Source organism: Neopsephotus bourkii, unplaced genomic scaffold, assembly GCF_033783945.1.
Source record: "Neopsephotus bourkii isolate Nb327-2 ecotype Australia unplaced genomic scaffold, CSIRO-AGI_Nbou_v1 NB_1600, whole genome shotgun sequence".
In the NCBI taxonomy this organism is placed as follows: Eukaryota; Metazoa; Chordata; class Aves; order Psittaciformes; family Psittacidae; genus Neopsephotus; species Neopsephotus bourkii.
The window spans coordinates 5,770,542-5,789,963 of record NW_026902076.1 but is presented as its reverse complement, the minus strand read 5'-3'; the positions used below and the strand labels follow the sequence as shown (position 1 = coordinate 5,789,963).

General features: G+C 41.0%; 1 protein-coding gene across 2 annotated transcripts in view; it reads left to right on the top strand.

The window, feature by feature from the left end:
* Positions 1-18,401, top strand: part of FKBP1B (FKBP prolyl isomerase 1B) — a 46,446-nt gene extending 28,045 nt beyond the window's left edge. For both annotated transcript variants that reach the window (XM_061372355.1, XM_061372354.1), the window contains 2 exons: positions 15,851-15,963; positions 17,716-18,401. In XM_061372355.1, the coding sequence (XP_061228339.1) occupies positions 15,851-15,963; positions 17,716-17,844 (242 nt within the window). In that variant the 3' untranslated portion in view covers positions 17,845-18,401. The remainder of the gene's footprint in view (positions 1-15,850; positions 15,964-17,715) is intronic.
* The last annotated feature ends 1,021 nt before the right edge of the window (positions 18,402-19,422 follow it).

The window sequence follows — 19,422 nt, the reverse complement described above, 5'->3', positions numbered from 1 at the left end:
ATTAGAATATGTTAATTTTCTGGCTTCCAGGAAGAAAAATTGTCTTTAAATACAGCAAATGAGAAAATATAGCAAGAAATTGAACAAAAGAAAATATAGCAAGAAAGTGAACAAAATACCTAGGGATCCAGGGGAACTGTGTAGGAGAGTTGAAAATTGTCATAGAAGTGTATGTGGTGGGAAGAGCCCTGCCGAAGTCTCACTCATATCTCTGGAATGGCTCAATGAGAATTACTCCTCTGGGACAAGCTAGCATTGCTCTATAGACCTTTTAAAGGTTCAGCTGATACAGAGCAGCTTAAAATCTGGCCTTCTGTGTCCAGATAGCAAGGTGGCATAGAGCTTTTGTGTCCAGATAGCAAGGTGGGAGAGATCAGAGCAACACTTCCTAATCTCCACGAAGGCTTCTGAAGCAGATAAAAAGGTAGTGCTCCTGCTTTGCATTCTTTAACACTTTAGCAGAGCGAGCAGGATGTCGAAGTTGCACTGAATAAGACTGGAACAAGGGATAGATGCTCTTGTAACCTTAAAAATACAGGCGACACTGATTTGTGTTCTCTTCAGAGAGCTTAGATGATTGAGATGTAAGCAACCAAACTGAGACATGGCCCAATGCACTTAGTCTGGTAGCACTGTCACCGCAAAGACAGAATTAAAGATCATATCTGAGCACCAGCCTAAAAAGGTTCTTAGGGACTGTTAAACAAATAAGAGATCAGATAACATGTTTCCCTGTCACTGGGACAGTCTGCCTGCCTTAGAATAAAAACACATGTTGTGCTATAGCTAGAAATGCTCACTGTCCACTTCGTGTCACATGTGAAAACCAGTATCATTTTTATAGCTGTGCAAAGCATTAGATCATCTGAAAACAAACAAAAAAAAAAGACAAAAAATCCATAGTTTAAATTGGCTTCCCCTCTTTATTAAGCAATACCAAGAGTCAACACAGGTCTTGGAGCTTACCCAGAGGAAGTTTGGTATTGAACATGCACAGTGCATCTGGTGATGCACTGGAACAGGCTGCCCAAGGAAGTTGTGAATGCTCCATCCCTGGCAGCGTTCAAGGCCAGGTTGGATGGGGCTTGGAGCAACCTGGTCTGGTGGAAGGTGTTCCCGCCTGTGGCAGGGGGGATGGAACTGGATGATTTTCAGGTCCTTTCCAACCCAAATCATTCCATGATTCTGTCTCTGAAACTGAAACTTGATGTGGAGGCCAAGGCAAAGATATTTAGACATGCAGCCTGGATCTGCAGTCCGTGTTACATGGCAGCCTGATGTCAGGTTCTTCGCCTGTGAAGCATTCGTAGCAGCAGTCATCGTTGCAGCATGGCTAACAAGACCTTTCTGTTGTTTTTTGATTTGTTGTTGTTTTGTTTGGGTAATTTTTTTTTCACTGCTGGTGCTGCACCTCCAACCGTTATTAGATCACTAGACAGAGAGCCTGACACACAGCTTGAGCTAATGTGAGAGAATAGAATTGTAAGTATCCATGCATGCACCAGGTCTGAAGAACCGATACTGCTTTTGTGCTCATTGGGTGTAGATATGATCCATCTTTAGGCTGTACTACAACAGTATCTGCATCACTGCCTTCCCCAGGGCCACCTGTGATCTTTCTTGCTGATATGATTCTACAGTTTCCTCTTCATTCCCATCTTTCCAGTCTTACTTGCAGCAGGAAGACTGAAAAAATGAGAGAAAATATGGCATTGTTGGATTTCTAGTCAACAATCTCCTGGGAGCAGCAGCTTTGGCTGCTCCACTGAAGAAGTTCCTACATGATGATGTCATCTGGCAGTAGGCACCAAAACAAGATGAGGTATTGCAGCGGCTAAAAATGACAGTCTGCAATGCACCAATATTTAGGTTTCATGGTCCTATAAGGCAATTCCATTCAAACAGATGCAGCTAAACACTCTCTGAGTTCTAGCTCCTTGCAAGGTGCACTGGGCCTGTATTAAGACACATAATCTGGTGTTAACAGAAGTAGCAAAAATATTACACCTAAACAGAAGCAAGCTGTTATATTTGCTCCAAACATGACTTCTCCAGTTAACACAATGGTGCAATCCAAATGCAGGTGGTTTATAAATCCCGTTTTTGTTTCTAAATCTTACTACATTCTGTTAAAGCTTTGGGAAAAAACGGATGAAAGAGGTATTTCTGAAACTGCTTAGCAGAATGTTAATTTGAAACCTGCTGTCTAAGAGTCTGGTGTCATAATCTCCAGACTCAGGTGTTCAGGTCTTTGCAGAAAAGTCTGTTCACGTTATGGAAGTGACCTTTGTATGAAGAGCAGATCACAAATGGGCTCTCTGGTTTCTTTTCAAGCTGTGCAAAATATATATGAGTTTTTTTGCCTGGAGAATTGGCTGCTAAATATAAACATACTGGGCTTTGAAACCTGTGACTGCTTCTCTAAGAAGGCCGTGAACAACAAGTAGAAAAGTGAAGTTCCATAAGAGCAGAAGGAAGTACATAATCCTCTTGCTAGAAGGTAAACACAGGTGCACACAGTGCACAGGCAGGGCAGATGACGTTTTGACTTGAAAAGGCCAAGCACACAAAAATCACTGAAATATGCATCAATCAAGAATTGAATTACCAGAATTATTATGGCTGGCTTAGACTTGTGATCCACTGGACAGTATGATAGCCTTAGATATCTCTCCTTCATGAACTGTTCAAGCTGATGTTCAGGATAGGACAAAGGGGAATGGCTTCAAGCTGAAAGAGGGGAGATTTAGGTTAGATATAGGGAAGAAACCCTTTATTGTGAAGGTAGTGAGTCACTGGCATAAGTTGCCCAGAGAAGCTGTGGCTGCCTTATCCCTGGCAGTATTCAAGGCCAGGTTGGACAGGGCTTGGAGCAACGTGGTCTAGTGGAAGGCATCCCTGCCTGTGGCAGGGGGTTGAAACTAGATGAGTTTTAAGGTCCCTTCCAATCCAAACTCGGCCTCCTCCAGGCTGAACAAGCCCAGCTCTCTCAGCCTGTCTCCATAGGAGAGGTGTTCCAGCCCTCTGAGCATCTCCATGGCCTCCTCTGGACTTGCTCCAACAGGTCCATGTAATTGTGTTGGGGCTCAAACTGTTCTGTCATCAGAGCACATCAGTAAGTTGAAAGCCATAAAATGATGCCAAAAATGGTAGGTGGATTTAGTGAAAATAGCAGTTTTACTAGACATTGATATTTACTGTGCTAGGTGGTATAGACAAAGGAATAATAGAAAAAGAAGAATGCAATATATTGCATATATATATATATAGTGCTATGTGCAATATGTGGTGCAGGATACTGCCTGAAATCACAGCCTGTGCAGAACATGTGAGATGCAAACTGAGGTGTAGGACATACTTTCATGCTGTTTGTTCCTTTTAAAATGAAGGTATGGCTTAAACATACCTGATTGTGTCCTAGCGGAGCAGGCAGAAGCTCACAGATACTCACTTGTGCTGGGGAACACAGATTAGACATACCACGAAGTGTAACTTCTCTGCATCCTTCTTCTCAAAAAAAGCCACAGATAATCTTGTTTTCTGAGGAGAGAGATTTGTGCCCATGTCAGATTGGAGTCAAATCAGCAGGAGTTTTTATTTGAAGCTTAGATTGCTTACGTTAATTGTTTTGATGTAACCTGCCATTTTATTTCCTTTTTTTTTTTCCCCCCTGACAACTGTCTGATAGCATGAACAAGCAGAATACTTCATAATTCTGATGATTTCCAAAGGCTCAGTAGCCTGGGCGATTTCTGCCCTATGAGTGGGATCATTGAAACTCCCTATGCAGACAGCCAGTAAATCTGCACATCCATGTTTAAGCATTGAAATGGCAGACAAAATTGAGATACATTAACTCCCACAAATCTTTCTCTTTGCTGTGCAAAGTGGGAAGATGGAAGCAACCACCTAAATGAATTGAGCTTTTACATGTTCTGTAAGATTACTTATTATGGATTACGGAGTAAACCCTGTTACCTGGTCAGGGAATATCTGTTCAGTTATTTTTAACAGTGATGTAGAATACTTCAGTGTCTGGGAGAGTGATTATTTTAGACCAGATAACTCTATCCCTCTCACATAAATCTCAGCTTCTTTGATGTACATTTTAGGTCAGTTCTGCCTTTCTTTTGTCTGGTTTGGCTATCTGGACACTTGCATTTTATCTAATATGCCTCCCCTTGAGCATGCTCCTTATGAATTTTAGCTTATCTCATTTCCTTTTATGTTTTCTCCTTAATAGCTTCGGTCTCTTGTAGCTTGGATGTAGCTAAACAATACTTGGTATTAAATAATTGGAAAGGTGGTGACGTGCACTCCCTAGGCCTCATCAAAGCTGAATTTAAATAGTACCTAGTGGTAATCCAAAAACAAAGCAATGTACACTCGCTAGAATAAAACATTGCAGATGATCATAAGGCTTTTCCTTTTTTTTTTTTTTTTTTGTTTTCTAAACTCAAATATTTCATTCCAGCCAACCCTAAATTACATTCTCTTTGGAGCTTTGGATAAAATTGAACAGGACATCCATTATTCTTCTGCAGAAAAACATCCTTTGTTACTCTGATTTGTATGGTTTTGCTGTTTGATTGTTAGGAACATTCTTTTCACTGTCTACGTGTAGCAAGTTACTCATATAGGATGCTACTTTTTCAGTTACACTTGCTAGGATGATAAAAGATCCTGTGACCTGTGATAGAGAGCTGTCCAGTCTACAGCAATTCCTGAGAAATGTGTATTCACCACATCTGTCTTTGCTTTCACAGATGATAATATCACACATGTCACAGCACAGTCTGAAATCTTCCACCTTTCCATTGCTGGTGTAATAATACATTTGTTTATGTGATGCTTTACTGTTCACTCTGCTCTCAACTTGTGTTTCTTCATACTCTGTGTGCTATTTTCTTTTGTGTTTTTGTCAGTGTTTATATTCGTTGCTTGTGTCTATGGACTTATTACTATTTCTATTTGTAGTAATTAAACTGGCTTAATTTACAATGTCTTTTGTTTGCAGCAGTCATGAGTGTGAAAATACTTTTTATTTTGGAAAAACATTATGGTCTGTGCAGTCCATCCTCAAGCTCCTACTAAAGTCAATGGGAATAATGCAGGAATAAACCCTACACAACATCAGGCACAGCTGATGTAATGAATCCCAGGACCAGGGATTGGGATCCAGGTCTCTGCCCATCCCACTGACCTCTCTGATTACTACTTGCTTAGTTTTCTCCTAACTTCATCATTCTTCATTTTCAGACACTATACAGATTGAAGGGGGGAGCACAGAGGGCAATCCCACTGGGTGTTTGTCCGATGATGAGGATACCATCAGAAAAGGTGAAGGATGTGGGTTTAAACTCAGGCTTGAGGTGGAGTTGAACTTGGAGTGCTCTTGATGAGTGCTTATAATAGGAAAGGTGGACAGCAGCACCCTCTCTACCAACTACCCTTTAAAAAGGATGAGACTTTCTCGCATCTGTCTTTAAAATCAGATTCAAAGCTGTATATCTGGAGTGGACGATGATGCTAAATTCTTGGAAGAGCTGAAAATTGAGGGGCATCCTTGTACTTGCCATGTCCTGCTAGCTGCCTATGGGCTGTACTTAGTGCACAGGCCTTCTGTATCTCACCTTCTAGAAGCGGCTCTTTGTCTCCATTGCCTCTGTAAGAAACTTCCAAATCTTTTTCTGTCTGTCACTTCAGTAAAACTCAAGGGGAAGTCACTAATAGATGATACTCATCTGATTCTCACCTCCTTCCCCAAGTTGTTTCCCCTAAAACATTTATTTTGCATTCTCTTTGCTTCTTCCTCTTACTGGTCCAAGACATGAGTAGCTTGTTAAGTAGATTAAAATAGATACAGGCACTTGGAAATTCCTATTGTTCTCCAGAGAGACGACTGTCTAATGTCCAGCAGAGCAATGCCTGAAACCCATCTGTCAAGGTAACAGCTGCCACTTTTTCCATAGTTCCTTTATAAGATCACTGAGATCAAAACTTAGAGATGGAAAGGACCTATTTATAATAACAAACTGCACAGTTAATAGCTCCTTTCCACTGCAGCTCTGAAGATACTTTGAAGGCTTACTGAATGCTACCTAAGGCAAAGTGTATTAATTAATAATATTATTGCTGGATATGGTAGTGACTCTCCTTCTGACCTTGGTAAAACTACAGGCATCATTTCACAGGGAATAAAATGAAGGTGAATTATACTTACACAGCTGTGTGGTTGCAAAACCCATTCTTTTTAGCATCTAGCTTTTTCCTCTGATCACAAATCTATAGTATTCTGTATTCTTTCAGGATTCTGTTCTGGAGAATAGTCCCGAGTGCATCATTCAACTGAGTTTTAAATTATTGTGATCCAGGTCTTAAACTGCTACATGTATTTTTGTACTTTCATCAGGGGAACTGTGCCAGTTTACACCAATGAGAATCTGCAACACCAAGAATGATGAACAAAAATAGGAAACAAATGTGGCAAAAAAAAAGGAAACAAAAAGCAAAAAAAGAATTTCATAGCTGGTATTATTTCAGAACATACTGTCATAGTTCATGGGCAGAGTGGTATTTATGGCACCACTAGGGTCTGTCTTGGAGCATGCAGAAAACTGTTTACTTTCAAAACAATACTGCAAAAGTACTCCTTTTTTGTGAAAGCAGGTGCATTCCTAGCAGGTGGGAAGAACAAACTATACATCTATAGAAAGATTGGTTCCTTTGATGAGTGTGTTTCATGTATCTTTTAAAAAGACATCCTAGAAAAATAATGGTATCTGAATAAAACATTCTTCTGCTGGTGTGTTGCAGAAAATGGTACAGGCTACTGAGCAAAATGATGGCTTTATCTGATCTTAATGGTATATAATGAGGGTTACCAACTTGTTAATAAACCCTTCTCAGAGTTCATTCAAAGACTGGAAGTGGCTTTTATCTTCTGTTATTTTTATAGCAGGTTTACTGTGTGTATAACTGTACAGTAAGTGACTAGGTCGATCTAGGTAGATCTGCAGTCACCAAGTCTAAGGGCCGTTAAGCAACATAATGCACAGGAAAGTGTTTGGTGAACAAATCAAAACCAACTTGGCTTTAAACTGCATTTTTTCAGTAATCTTGACTGTGATCAAGCCATTTTGGGTGAAATTAATCTCAACTGTCTTTGGCTACCTAGAAGTCTATGGTCTGTCCACGTTGATGGAGAGAGCGCAGCATCTCCATCTTATGTGTGTCTGTATCTTTTTCCAAGAGTGTTTTTCTCCTTACTTAAGAACAGAGAAGTTGGTAAGTCCTTTGCACAATGTCAGAGGATTGCTGTGTTTGTCAAGATGAGTTTCAGTAAAACACTGAAGTAAAACACTGTCTCTGTGAAGGAGGTATAGCCATCCTACGTGTTAAGAAAGTTGGATGTGATAAAGAACTGGGTAAACAGGGGCCTGTGGGGGTGGAAGAGCATTCATTCACAAGGGATGGGGAGAGAAATGTTATTTTTCAGCTCCAGAAGCCCCAAAGGCTAACACACTGTTTTAACATATTGGTGTTAAATCGTAACACATTAAGAATATATTTCTTCATGCTCAAATGTCTTGTTTCTGGGTATGCATAGCCTCTTAATCCAATGCCCTGCTAGAGATAGATAGGTAAATTTGTCACTAGGCTGTTGTCACTTAAGCCAAAGGAATCCAAAGTGTTGCATTGGTAAATTAAGATTTCAGCACAGATTTTATTCAGAAGGAAATGGAGGCATATACTGGAGGTATAAACAGTTGAAAATTAAAGGATGCCTAATTTGGGAACAGCTCATGATTAAAGCACACCTTTATTAAAGCAGTATTAACACTGGGTTAGGAAGGTGTTTCTTCTGGCAGATCATTCAATGTCCTTTCTCCCTGACCAGAGGAGGAATTAACGAGGCGGCTCTTTTCTTCTAGAACCCCTCTCTCATGTAATCTCAGGGCCATGCTCAGAGCTTTCCCAAGGAATGCTGAAGGTCCTTTCCTGCTTTCTATGGTGTTTTTCCATGCTTCCTGCACCCAGATCTGTGTTCAGAAGCTTTGGTGCCCTTCTTGTGTCATACGCTGAAAGACAGGTTGCTGTCATATTCACCTGTTTCAGTGAGATTTAACCCCTATTGAAGTGCATAACTGCCCAGTAGAAGGTCATCTGCACATTGGTATGTGTGCTACAGGCTGAAATACCAAATCAATACCTCCACTGCATAGGCAGACATAAAACAGAAATGGTGGCAAAGGAAATACATATGTGTGTGTTGTAGCATAGGATGAGACTTGAGAATGAAAACAAGAAAATAAGAGGTTAATTGTATTGTCCTGTTACCTTGATGCATTAGATGACCGGAAGTCTTTGTCCAAGCTCTGCTGCGTGTGTTTGAGTGGGAAATCTTGCAAAATGTCTTTTTTATATTACAGCTGTTCTCTTGAACTGCTCTTTGTGCTTCCTTGCTGGTACCAGAGGGCAGGGACAGAAGGACCTAGCCCAGCCAGGAACATTCCATCTCCATCCAGAATCAGTGTTACAGGATGTGGTATTTAGGGATAGAGGGGCAAGAGATGCTAAGTATTTCTGTAGTAATATATTCTCTCTAAAATGTTGCTTTAGAATCTATTGTCCTACTCATTAGCATACCCAGACTGACCTAATTCTGCCATGCTTATTCAAATGAAATTTGCTTTATGCTGCAGAGCATGTATATTTTACAGCTGAACCTTGTAATGGTAACAGAATCAAACCCTAAAATAAAATGACTGTTTTAAGGCAACAGGATACCAGAGGAATTGTTTTGGTCTCTCTACAATTCATGTAGAATATGCTTATTGAGCCTCATATGTGTCTTGAGGGTAAATCTACTTTTTCTTCTCTTTTAAAATTATGCAAATCTATAAAGCTGTTAGGACAGAATAATGCCTTTCAGTAGAGTGAACCAGACAATTGCATGTAATTTTCTTGGCTGTGAAGTCAAGCTAAGTGCAAGGCTCTTTCATATTGTCTTGTAGTTGTACACAACACAGATACATAGTGCATGGTAATGCATTATTGAATAGTTGTCTGTTGTGTCTTCATTGCATGCTGTCAGCTGCATAATAAATAATTGATTGTGTTGCTCTTACTCCACATTAAAGATATATGAGTATATAATACCGGAAGAAAATGAAGCAGCAGGGCTACCTGTGTTGGAAAGATCAACCGTTATTGAAGTGTGCTGTGGTTACAGGAACTCGGAGGTGACCATCACCGCTATCCATTTCCCATTTCTATACTTGAGTCAGTGATTGTTTGTCATGGCAACAAATGGCACATTCAAATCGTTGCTATTGCCTTTTTAAACAACAAAAATTTGTGGTGAAAAGCTGAGATGCTGCAGAGATGCACCCCCCACTCTCTTCAACTATAATCCCTCTAGACTGAAAATTCCCTTAAAAAGATTGATCATTTTTACTTAAGTGGCTATAAACTGTCAGAAAAACACAGTCTAAGCCAGCAAATCCTGTTTTTTCCTCATAAGGCTTTGTTTATATTAAGCAGAGGAAACAGGAGCAGTGGAAAACTGAGTTTGTGTTTATAGTGGTACTAAATCTCTGTTGTGGAACCTTTCCCTTGACAAGCCACGCTTTCCTTCTTGGTTCAGTTGCCAGAGTCCCTGCAGAGGACTCAGTAAGGTGGCCCACTATTCAGATGACACATAAGAAATGAAAGTATCATCCAGCTCACATTCAACACTCTTTATTTCCATTACAACAGTCATAATTGCTGATGAAAAGCTGATAAAAAGTAAAACTGATGAGACGGCAAATTCATCCAGAAAAGACTTTGCTTTTGAAGTCAAATCAAGGAAATTAGAGATATATGCCATTTACTGCATGGTTATTTGGAAGGAGGCTCATGGCCAGGTATAACTGTGGATTACTGGGAGACAGAGAAAACAGTGAATTGAGGTAATGAGATGGCAAATGAAGATGTAAGAAGTGTGAGATCATAGAACTGTAGAATCACAGAATGGTTTGGGTTGGAAGGGACCTTAAATATCATCTAAGTTATAAATGGGAGAAAAATCGGGATTTCCAACCTTTGTGATATTCTCCTGACAGAATATTGGCATATTCTGACATAGAAACAATGTATTATAAGGAAAAAAAGAAACACTTGAGATCAAAAATTCTTAATCAACAGCAACACTACCTGCAGAAAATGCTGCCTCCAAGAATCCTAGGAACCAAACTGAATGACAAGTTCATAATAGCAGAGATTTATGACAAGGCATAGTTGGAAAGGTGATTGCATTAAAGGGCATCAAAATATAGTCCCTGTCCTGAAGAACCTCTGGTGTACATAAAATGAAACAGGACAGTGTCCTAGAAACACCTTCTGAATGTCTGCCCCTTTTTCTGCAGCCAACGTATGCTCAGAAAGTAGCTATTTTCAAGTGTGTGGATTGCATTTAAGTTCTTTATGTAACTAGAGTTTAAAAACACAAGATAATGGAATACTTTGCAGAGAAATATTGATGGTGGTTTTTTTTTTTTGAAAGTCGCCTGTTCAATTTATGCCCTTAATACTTCTGAGGTGAGTCCCACTCTACAGGATAAAAGAAGAGTGACTAGTGAAATCAGGGGATTTGTCCTGGATTAGGATCTCCGTCTTCTGATTTCCACAATGTGTAAACACTGCAAAGACAAATAATTCAGTAAAGACTAGAGCCAGTGAAGCCCGGTCTACTTCATTTAGGTATGGATGGATAATACCTCCTCACTAGGGCTCTATGAAAAGCTGGCAGCCTAGCATTTTAAACGAGTGTTGTTAACTCTTTTAACTTTGGTAAGTTAGTTGGCTGAGAATGATAAACAATTCCAGGAGGTTAGTCCTAGTGTCTAAATCTGTGTGGTTTAAATTATTCTTGGAGAGATCTCTCTTTCTCCATTGATTGTAGGTGTAGCCTAGAGATGACAGGCTGAGATACAGTTTCTACCTTTGCAATGGCTAAGGTTAGCAGTGGAATTTTACATACACATTTTCCAAATCTGGGCTTGTAAGCTTGATGGAAGATCTATGGAGGGCCTTTGGTGTTCTCTCTCCCCATCTTTTGTATAGCTACATCTTTTGTATAATGGTTGGAGCATGATTTTTTGGGGGGAGGACTGTAGGTGCAAGTTAGGTGTCCTAAATAGCTGGGCTGGCTCTGGATCTTTGTTATGTGGCTGGTTGCTGAATCATTCTCTGATGAAGGAACCCTCTGGTAAAAAGAAGCTTAGACTGTTATCCCACTGCAGTGTTCATGTCTTTCCATTCCTGACCTCTCCTCAATAATAAAAGTTCTTTGATAACAAATCAAGATTGAGCATTTCTCTTTGTAGAAGCACTTACAGGATCTTTTTCCTACACAGATTTCTTTTCATTAGATGCATATGATCTTTCTGTCAGTAGGAACCCTACTGCTCTATCAAACTTGCTTGAAATTGGCTAAAAATTCAAAAGTTATTAGACAAGTACAGACAGTGTCATTAGCTCTCTCCCCTTAGGAAACAGACTTAGGTGGGGTTGACTGACCTGAGTTAGTTGATTCATGTTAAAAGAGTAATGCAGACACACTTGTGTTTTAGTAAGAAATAATAGCTTGTGTTAAACCTAGACTGAAGTTGTTTTCACTGCTGGTTTAGCCCAAATGGCATTGTTCTTTTTGGCAGTTTAGATGGATCCCTAATCACGTTCCTTACCAAAATGATTTGCCTTCTCTTTCACCTTCAGCTTCAGTGAGCTCAACTACAATGATTCAGCAGGACTCATGAACTGAAACACCTCCTTTTCTACAGCCACCTAATTTTAAGAATTACTTTTAGAACATTACTAACTTCACAAACTCAGTTATCAGGATAGTGTATGGATTTTAAAAAGTTTGTGCAATTAATAATTTTAATACAATAATTTTTCCCTTTCGGAATCAAACATAAGGTTATTATAACGAGTAAGCATATAGGCATCTAAATGTCCTTGCTCAGACAAAGCTCTTATTGACTGCTGTGACTTTGCAAAGTAATGTCATCATTCAGTTCCAGGTTGTGGGTTTTTTAATCCTTGTTGTTAGCTAGATAAATAAAGGTGCTAGCAAGCTGCAGATGGGTATCCATCCTCATTGCAGAATATTAATCCAAATCAATTTTTTTACCAAAAAGAAAAATCAATAGATGCATTAGCAAGAAAGAAAATAAAGCATTATGTTGTTTTAGCTCCCAGGAGCCTGAACAGTCAGCTCTAACTTTCAGAAATAGAGAGATAAAAAAGATCTAAAGTTCAGATCTAAATCTGGATCGGAACTTCTCCAGGGCACATGGGGAGTCTGACTCATTTCTAAAGTAGATGTGTATTTAAAGGGCAGTCATATAAAAACTGACCCTCCTGCTGGATCTTCAGCAATTAAGGACATGTCTGACTCTCTGAATGCCAGTTTGTCCTCCAGAAGCAGTAAGGTGGGGTGATTAGAGAGGTTACCTTTCTGAATTCACCACCTCATGAATTTTCAGCCATTGCTGAAAATAGGATATTGCTGTAAACATAGGAGAAGCAGCCCATTTTCTTCTATAGGCCTAACACACCTTGTATAGGCTTTCGATGGTGAAATGGAAGTCGGTTTTTATATGATGTATATTAGACTAGCAAGCTCATGGACAGCTACAAACATTATTTTAAATGGGAAGCATTGTCCAGCAGCTGTTGTCAGGATCTCTGAATAGTTAATTCTGGTTCTGCTGCTGGTTTGATGTGTGGTATTTAGTAAACCACCGGACTTTTAAGCTAAATATTTTAATAGGATTTAGTTACAAAATGAAGTGAAAGCATATTAAAGTGCTGTGGAACTTAGTATCTGAACGTCCAGACTGAGGCTATTTTATAATAAATATCTTCTTCCTCCCTGGGCTGCTGTGAGCAATAATTAATGTTTGCATACTGCTTTGAACATGCAGACTGTAATGACAGTACTAAGTTTTAATATTAAAGCTATTAAATATTGGGATTCTGTAATAGTCTCCTTCCATTTCATAGAATCATAAGGTTTTACAATGTGTTTAAAAATAAAACTGCTGTGAGGAAGGACTGCCATTTAAATCTAAGATCAAATATTTCAAAAAGGATTATGCAATATGCCTGAGAGTTCCCCCTGAGCTGCTTCTCCCTGCCAGCCCTCCTCTGCATGCAGGCTGGTTTTATACCTTACAGGTGAACCCATGTTTGTTTGTCACTAGAAAGCCTGTGCAGGCAGCTGGTGTGACTTCCCAGCCTGCATGGAAGGGGTTTAGGGATATCATTGAGTCGATATATTGCATAATGTGTGTACATGCATTGGAACATAAATAAAGTACTTCACTACTATACTATGAAAAACTCAAGGAATATGACAAGTGCTAAAAGTGAAGGTTATGAAACATGCCTGTATAGGGAGATTATTCCATAATTTTCCTCCTAAGGCCTTGTATGCACACGCACACACATCTCTAAAGTACTGACTTTGACAAAAATTGGACTTTGTCAACAGATAATTTGCCTTAATCTGTCATTTGGCTTTAATATTGATGTAAAACATCTAGACACAGAATCCCACTGAACCAATCAAAAATTGTGTCCTCATGACTGCAAGGCCAGAATGCCACCACCACTGATTTAGCTACTAATGGATTTGGAGACATCTGTGTCTGAGCTACTTGTTTGGACTTCGCTTATATTCATCGCAAAGAAAGAGGCACTGCTAGGATGCAATTCATTATGGCCTAGATTTGGTTAGATGAATTGCCCCTGAAAGTACATTTTTCTCTGACTTGATTATAGAGTGAAGCAGAGTAATTAGCTCAAAAGTAGCTAGCTACATCTTAGAAGCATAAAGCTTGGTAAGATGAATACTATGATTTTAGTCTTTATTTTTTTATTCTGGCATGTCTCTTTATACTTACCTTTGATTCATAACACAAACTTTTAAGCAGGCAGAATATGCCTTTTTGTTGTTTAGATAATAGCTAATGGTTTTTACTGAAAAAAAAACACAACTTGTGCCTCAAGTTGATCTATTAATACAACTGCTTTAGTGAAAAGAAACTAGTAAGACTGTATTTTCATACTGGATCATAAAGGCAGGATTTTCAGCATTTTCTGTCAAAGCTGTGCTTGATAGCGTTGTTTTCAGCCAGAAACTTTCTCAGATATTTGGTTATTAATGAACAAAACACTAGCACTACAGCATTACAAAGAAAGCATTTATTCTAATATATAAATATCAGCCAAACCTTACAATAGCCACAGTATAGCACATTGAAAGAGCAATTAATCAGGTACTTTTAAGTAGAAAGCTATCATAATTATCCACTGTTTGAAAAGAGAATGAGAATACCTAAAAATGTAGCTCTCTGTGAAGGTTTATCCACTTGCTGTAGAAGCTGTGTGTTCATAATACATGGGTGGAAACAGTGTTGTGCCCATTCAAAGGAATGAGTAAGGTGTTCCTCAACTATCTCTTGAAAATATAACGAATGAGGGTACTATTCATAGAAATGCCCTTTCTATTTTCATATTTTTAAATGCAGAGGCTTTTTGCCCTTTCTGTATGAGGAGGAGGAGACATGCAATTGTAACATGTAGAAGTTCCACATGCATGCTGTGGAATAGCCACATTTGTGTAATGCGTGTTATCCTTAGTACTCCTGAGTGAATCAAAGTAGGGAAGGTAAACTGTCCAAAGTTACCAAAGTATTCCTACTAGATATTCTGGTATAAATCATAGAATCACAGCATGGTTTGGGTAGGAAGGGACCTTCAAGATCAGCCAGGTCTACCCCCCTGCCATAAGCACGGACACCTTCCACTATAGCAGATTGCTCAAAGCCCCGTCCAACCTGGCCTTGAACACTGCCAGGGATGGGGCAGCCACAGCTTCCCTGGGCACCCTGTGCCAGTGCCTCATCACTCTCATAGTAAATTTTTTTCCTAATACCTAATCTCAATCTCCCCTCTGTCAGTTTAAAGCCATTCCCCCTTGTCCTATCACTACATGCCCTTCTAAAATGTCCATCTCCAGCTTTCTTGAAGGCCCCCTTTAGGTACTGGCAGCTGCTCTAAGGTTCTCCCAGGAGACCTTAAATTTGCAGGACCAATTCAAAGGAGCTGTTCTGTACTTACAGACATTTAACTGGCACCAAATCTGGTTCAAGACTTCCCAAACCTGAAGCTACATCCCCACCTGTGGAAGCATGTGGAAAGCTCCTGTGGGTTTGGGCCACACATAGCCGAAGTCCCCTTGGCACTCGACATGTTCTCACAACAGCTATTCCCTTTAGTTAGTTACACTGTTAAGAATACCTTAAAATAGAAGTATTTAATGAGGAGTAAACCCAGTCATATTTATGTTAAATTTGGTTTCTTTGTCTGTAGGCTGGTTTTAGGGAGCTTTTTGGTGTTTAGTAGCAGGCCTGGATCAGGCCCCTGTGCTGAGATTCTCTTATGCTGCTTCCCACTTGCTCCTTGCCTGGTTTTATCTGCTGAGCCAGGAAGCTCCACTGCGCAAGCAACAGCTCTTGAGTGTGTCTGTGTAATGTTTGGTACTACATGAGTTATAGCCTAGAGCATTAAGAATAATAATATATTTCCATTTTAGAACCTAAATTACCAGAAGGCAAAGGTATATGGTACCTTTTGGTGCCGTATTTGTGTTTGGGTCTCCTGCCTTATCCATTCTGCATGAGGGTTCAAAGTGCAAATGTGACCAAGACACTAATTTTTCACTCCTTCCCTATCCTTCAGCACTTAAATTTACATGTAGCTCAGATTGAAACTGTGTATCTTGTTCTGGCAGGAATGCTACAGAATGGAAAGAAGTTTGACTCCTCCAGAGACAGAAACAAGCCTTTCAGGTTCAAGATTGGCAGGCAAGAAGTCATTAAAGGATTTGAAGAAGGTGTGACACAGGTACAAAGAAATTATTCTAGCTGAACTTCAATCTGGCTGAAGGGTGTGTGAGCATAGCAATGTCCAGTGTAATGGTGGCAAGACCAAGTGGATTTGAGTGGACTCTTATTTATTTGCTTTGCAGTAAGGCCAAGGAGTAGCTCAGGGCCCGAGCGTGCTGTAGAAACCAGAAGCCAGGGCAGATAAAACAGTAGCAACAAGTGCTGGGTGAATCAGTTTATCCCTTCTGTGACCACTCTCACTCCCTGACTTCTGTCCCTTAATCAATACGTGGCCAAAAAGCTGTCCCGTAATCGGCGTTGCAACCCGCTGCCCTCCTGCTCCTCCTAGTGGATCGCTGGCTGAAGCTGAGCTTGTATCTGTCTCCTTCCCCCCGGGTTTTGAGGTTTTGCGGGGAGGGTTTTGACACAAAGCATTTGGACAAAGGCAGTTCACTCTGTCTAGCATGCAGGTTTTTCGTGAAGCCTGGATTTAATGACTGTCAGATGCCACAGGCATCTGCATTTCCCTACTCAACATCTGACAGCTCAAGGTTGCCCTATGCCTGAAACCCATGCATGACTTGCTGGCTGTGTGGCTTTCAGGGACCTATCAGAGCAGCAGACAGCCTGCCCCACACAGACCCCTGCAGGGGCCAGGGGAGGTCACCTGCTCTTGCACCCCATGGTATGAACACTGCCTGAACTTGGGGAAGTTCCTATTCACATTTTTCTTCTACCTAGTCATAAAAGCTCTAGCTTGGGCATATTTTATAGGACCTGAAAAAAAAACAACAGGAGATATCATGTAATGTGTTGTCCAGTGATGTGCCTCATCTTGGGGGAGAGGTCTGAGTTAAAACAGTGCTTCAAATCAGGGACTGTTTCTTGGCCAGTATTCAGTCACTATGTACGGTGCATGAACAGCAGTTTGAGATTGCTCCACCCCAAAGTACTCTGTTGGAAGAGCAGGGATTTGATTCTTGATACCCCAAATCTCCGTGAACACTGTCACCTTCAGAGCTAGTCTGGAGTGAGAGAAATCAGTCTCTGTCCATCCCAGGGCAAAGGCCCTCTGCAAGAATAAGCAGCACCTGAGGTGAGATGTCTGCCCTCAGGTTTGGAATGAGGTCAGAGAAGTAAGTACCTCTTTTCGGTAGGGCTTTTTTGCTTTGCATCTGCCCAGCAGCAGAAAGGTCGGTGCCCATAGCGTTAGTGTTTGAGCAGTGGCTTTGAAGGCATCGCTGGTGGTGGCTGAAGAAGGAAAAAGGTTGCTGAATGCTTTTCAAAAGCTGAACCAAAGTGCATTTTGGCACTGATCTGTCCTGTTACTAGCTCCATCTACCCTGCCCTGCTCATGGCCCCTCACCTCTGACAAAATTTGACTCCTGAAGAGATGGAAAGTGATACTTCTCAAAGACATCCACTGCTGCTGGTGTTACATGTACGCTGCACTCCATAGAAGGAATTCACACCTCCTACAGTCCAGCATGGGTAGGGTGGGCTCCCAGGCTGGCTCTGGCAACTTAAATAACTGCTGTGAGAAGCCAGAGGAGTCAGAAGACCTATGTCTGAGCTGGGTGTGGCAGCTTGAGCTGAGCCATGGTTGAACTCTATGATCTTAAAGGCCTTTTCCAACCTAAATGATTCCATGAATCCAGTGGTCCTGACTCTCCTCAGTTCTGTCTGACACACTGTGATTTGTTCTTTGTTTTCCTCCTAATACTGTTTGGCTTTGTCTTCTCTTTTCCTTTCTTCAACATCCAAAACCCAGATGAGCTTAGGACAAAGAGCAAAGTTGACCTGCACACCTGAGATGGCCTATGGAGCCACAGGCCACCCTGGGGTCATCCCTCCCAACGCCACGCTCCTCTTCGATGTGGAGCTACTCAGGTTGGAGTGAATCTTCTCAAGGGAGTTGGCTGGATACATCTGTTAATACCCATCCATCCTTTCTCACCTTGCCAGCAGCAGGAGAAACCTTCACTGGAATCCCAATCTTCCCTGCTCAAGCTGTCCTGTCACTAGCGCCTGCTGTTTGGTTTCTTACGCCTTCCTTCTCTTTTTAACTTTGTGGTGTCCGTATTTGCCTTTTATTAGAAGCTTTGCTTTTGGGAAAAATGTCTACTGTTGTAACATTTTCAAGTTGTACATTTTATTTAATTTGCATGTAAGAAGAATTCACAGTGATGGTTGAAAATATATATAAATATAAATATATATGTATATTCCTTATTGAAAAACCACTGCCTTACTGTACACTTAAACCAAGAAGAAAACAAAACACAAAAGGTGCTCAAAGAACAATCCAGTGTACACTTGTACATGAACGGGCATTAGCCAAACCGAGTTACCTGCGCTGCCACTTTTCTCAACTTGTACGTTTCTGCTTGCTGCTGTTTTAAAAATACTGTCTCATTTAAAAGTATATATAGAGAACAATAAAACCTTGATACTTTACAGTTTCTATTTGCTGTTTTTATGCTGCCACTGGAATTCTTTTTGGTGTATGAGAAGTTCTACCAGCCATCAACCCATTTTTTGTTAATTCTTTCTTTTCTTGCATGAAACACACACACTTCCATGTGCTGCTGCAGCTACAGGTGGCACAGTGCAAGATCTTTGTGGGACCAGAGATACCAGCTACATGCAAGTAAGGGCTGCTGGGACAGAGAGGTTTCGTGGCTCCATCTACCCTGCCTTCCTCATGGCCCCTAGCCTCTGACAAATTTTGGCTGCCAAAGAGATGGAAGACAATACTTCTCAAAGACATCCACTGCTGGTGCAGGGATGCCATCCAGAGGATGAGGGCTTGAGAGATGGGCCAGTGCAAACCTCATGAAGTTCAACAAGGCCAAGTGCATGGTCCTACAGCTGGACCAGGGCAACTCCAAGCACAAATACAGGCTGGGTGGAAACTGAACTGAGAGCAGCCCCAAGGAGAAGGACTTGGGAGTGCTGGCTGATGAAAAGCTCAATGTGAGCCAACAATGTGTGCTTGCAGCCCAGAAAGCCAACCATATTCTAGGCTGCATCAAAAGGAGTGTGGCAGCAGGTCAAGGGAGGTGATTCTCCACTTCTACTCCACTCTCATGAGACCCCACCTGCAGTACTGCATCCAGCTCTGGGGCCCCAGCATAAGAGGGATGTGGAGCTTTTGGGCTGAGTCCAGAGGAGGCCATGAAGATGACCAGGGGCCATGCCTATGCTCTCCTGTGAAGACAGGCTGAGAGAGCTGAGCTTGTTTATCCCCAGATAAAGCTCTGGGGAAACTTTAGAACAGCTTCCAGTACCTAAAAGGGACCTACAAGAAATCTGGAGAGGGGCCTTTTGCAAGGGCATGGAGGGATAGGACAAGGGGGAATGGCTTTAAGTTGAAAGAGGGGAGATACCAATTAGCTATGAGGAAGAAATTCTTCCCTGTGAGGGTGGTGAGGCACTGGCACAGGTTGCTCAGAGCAGCTGTGGCTGCCCCATCCCT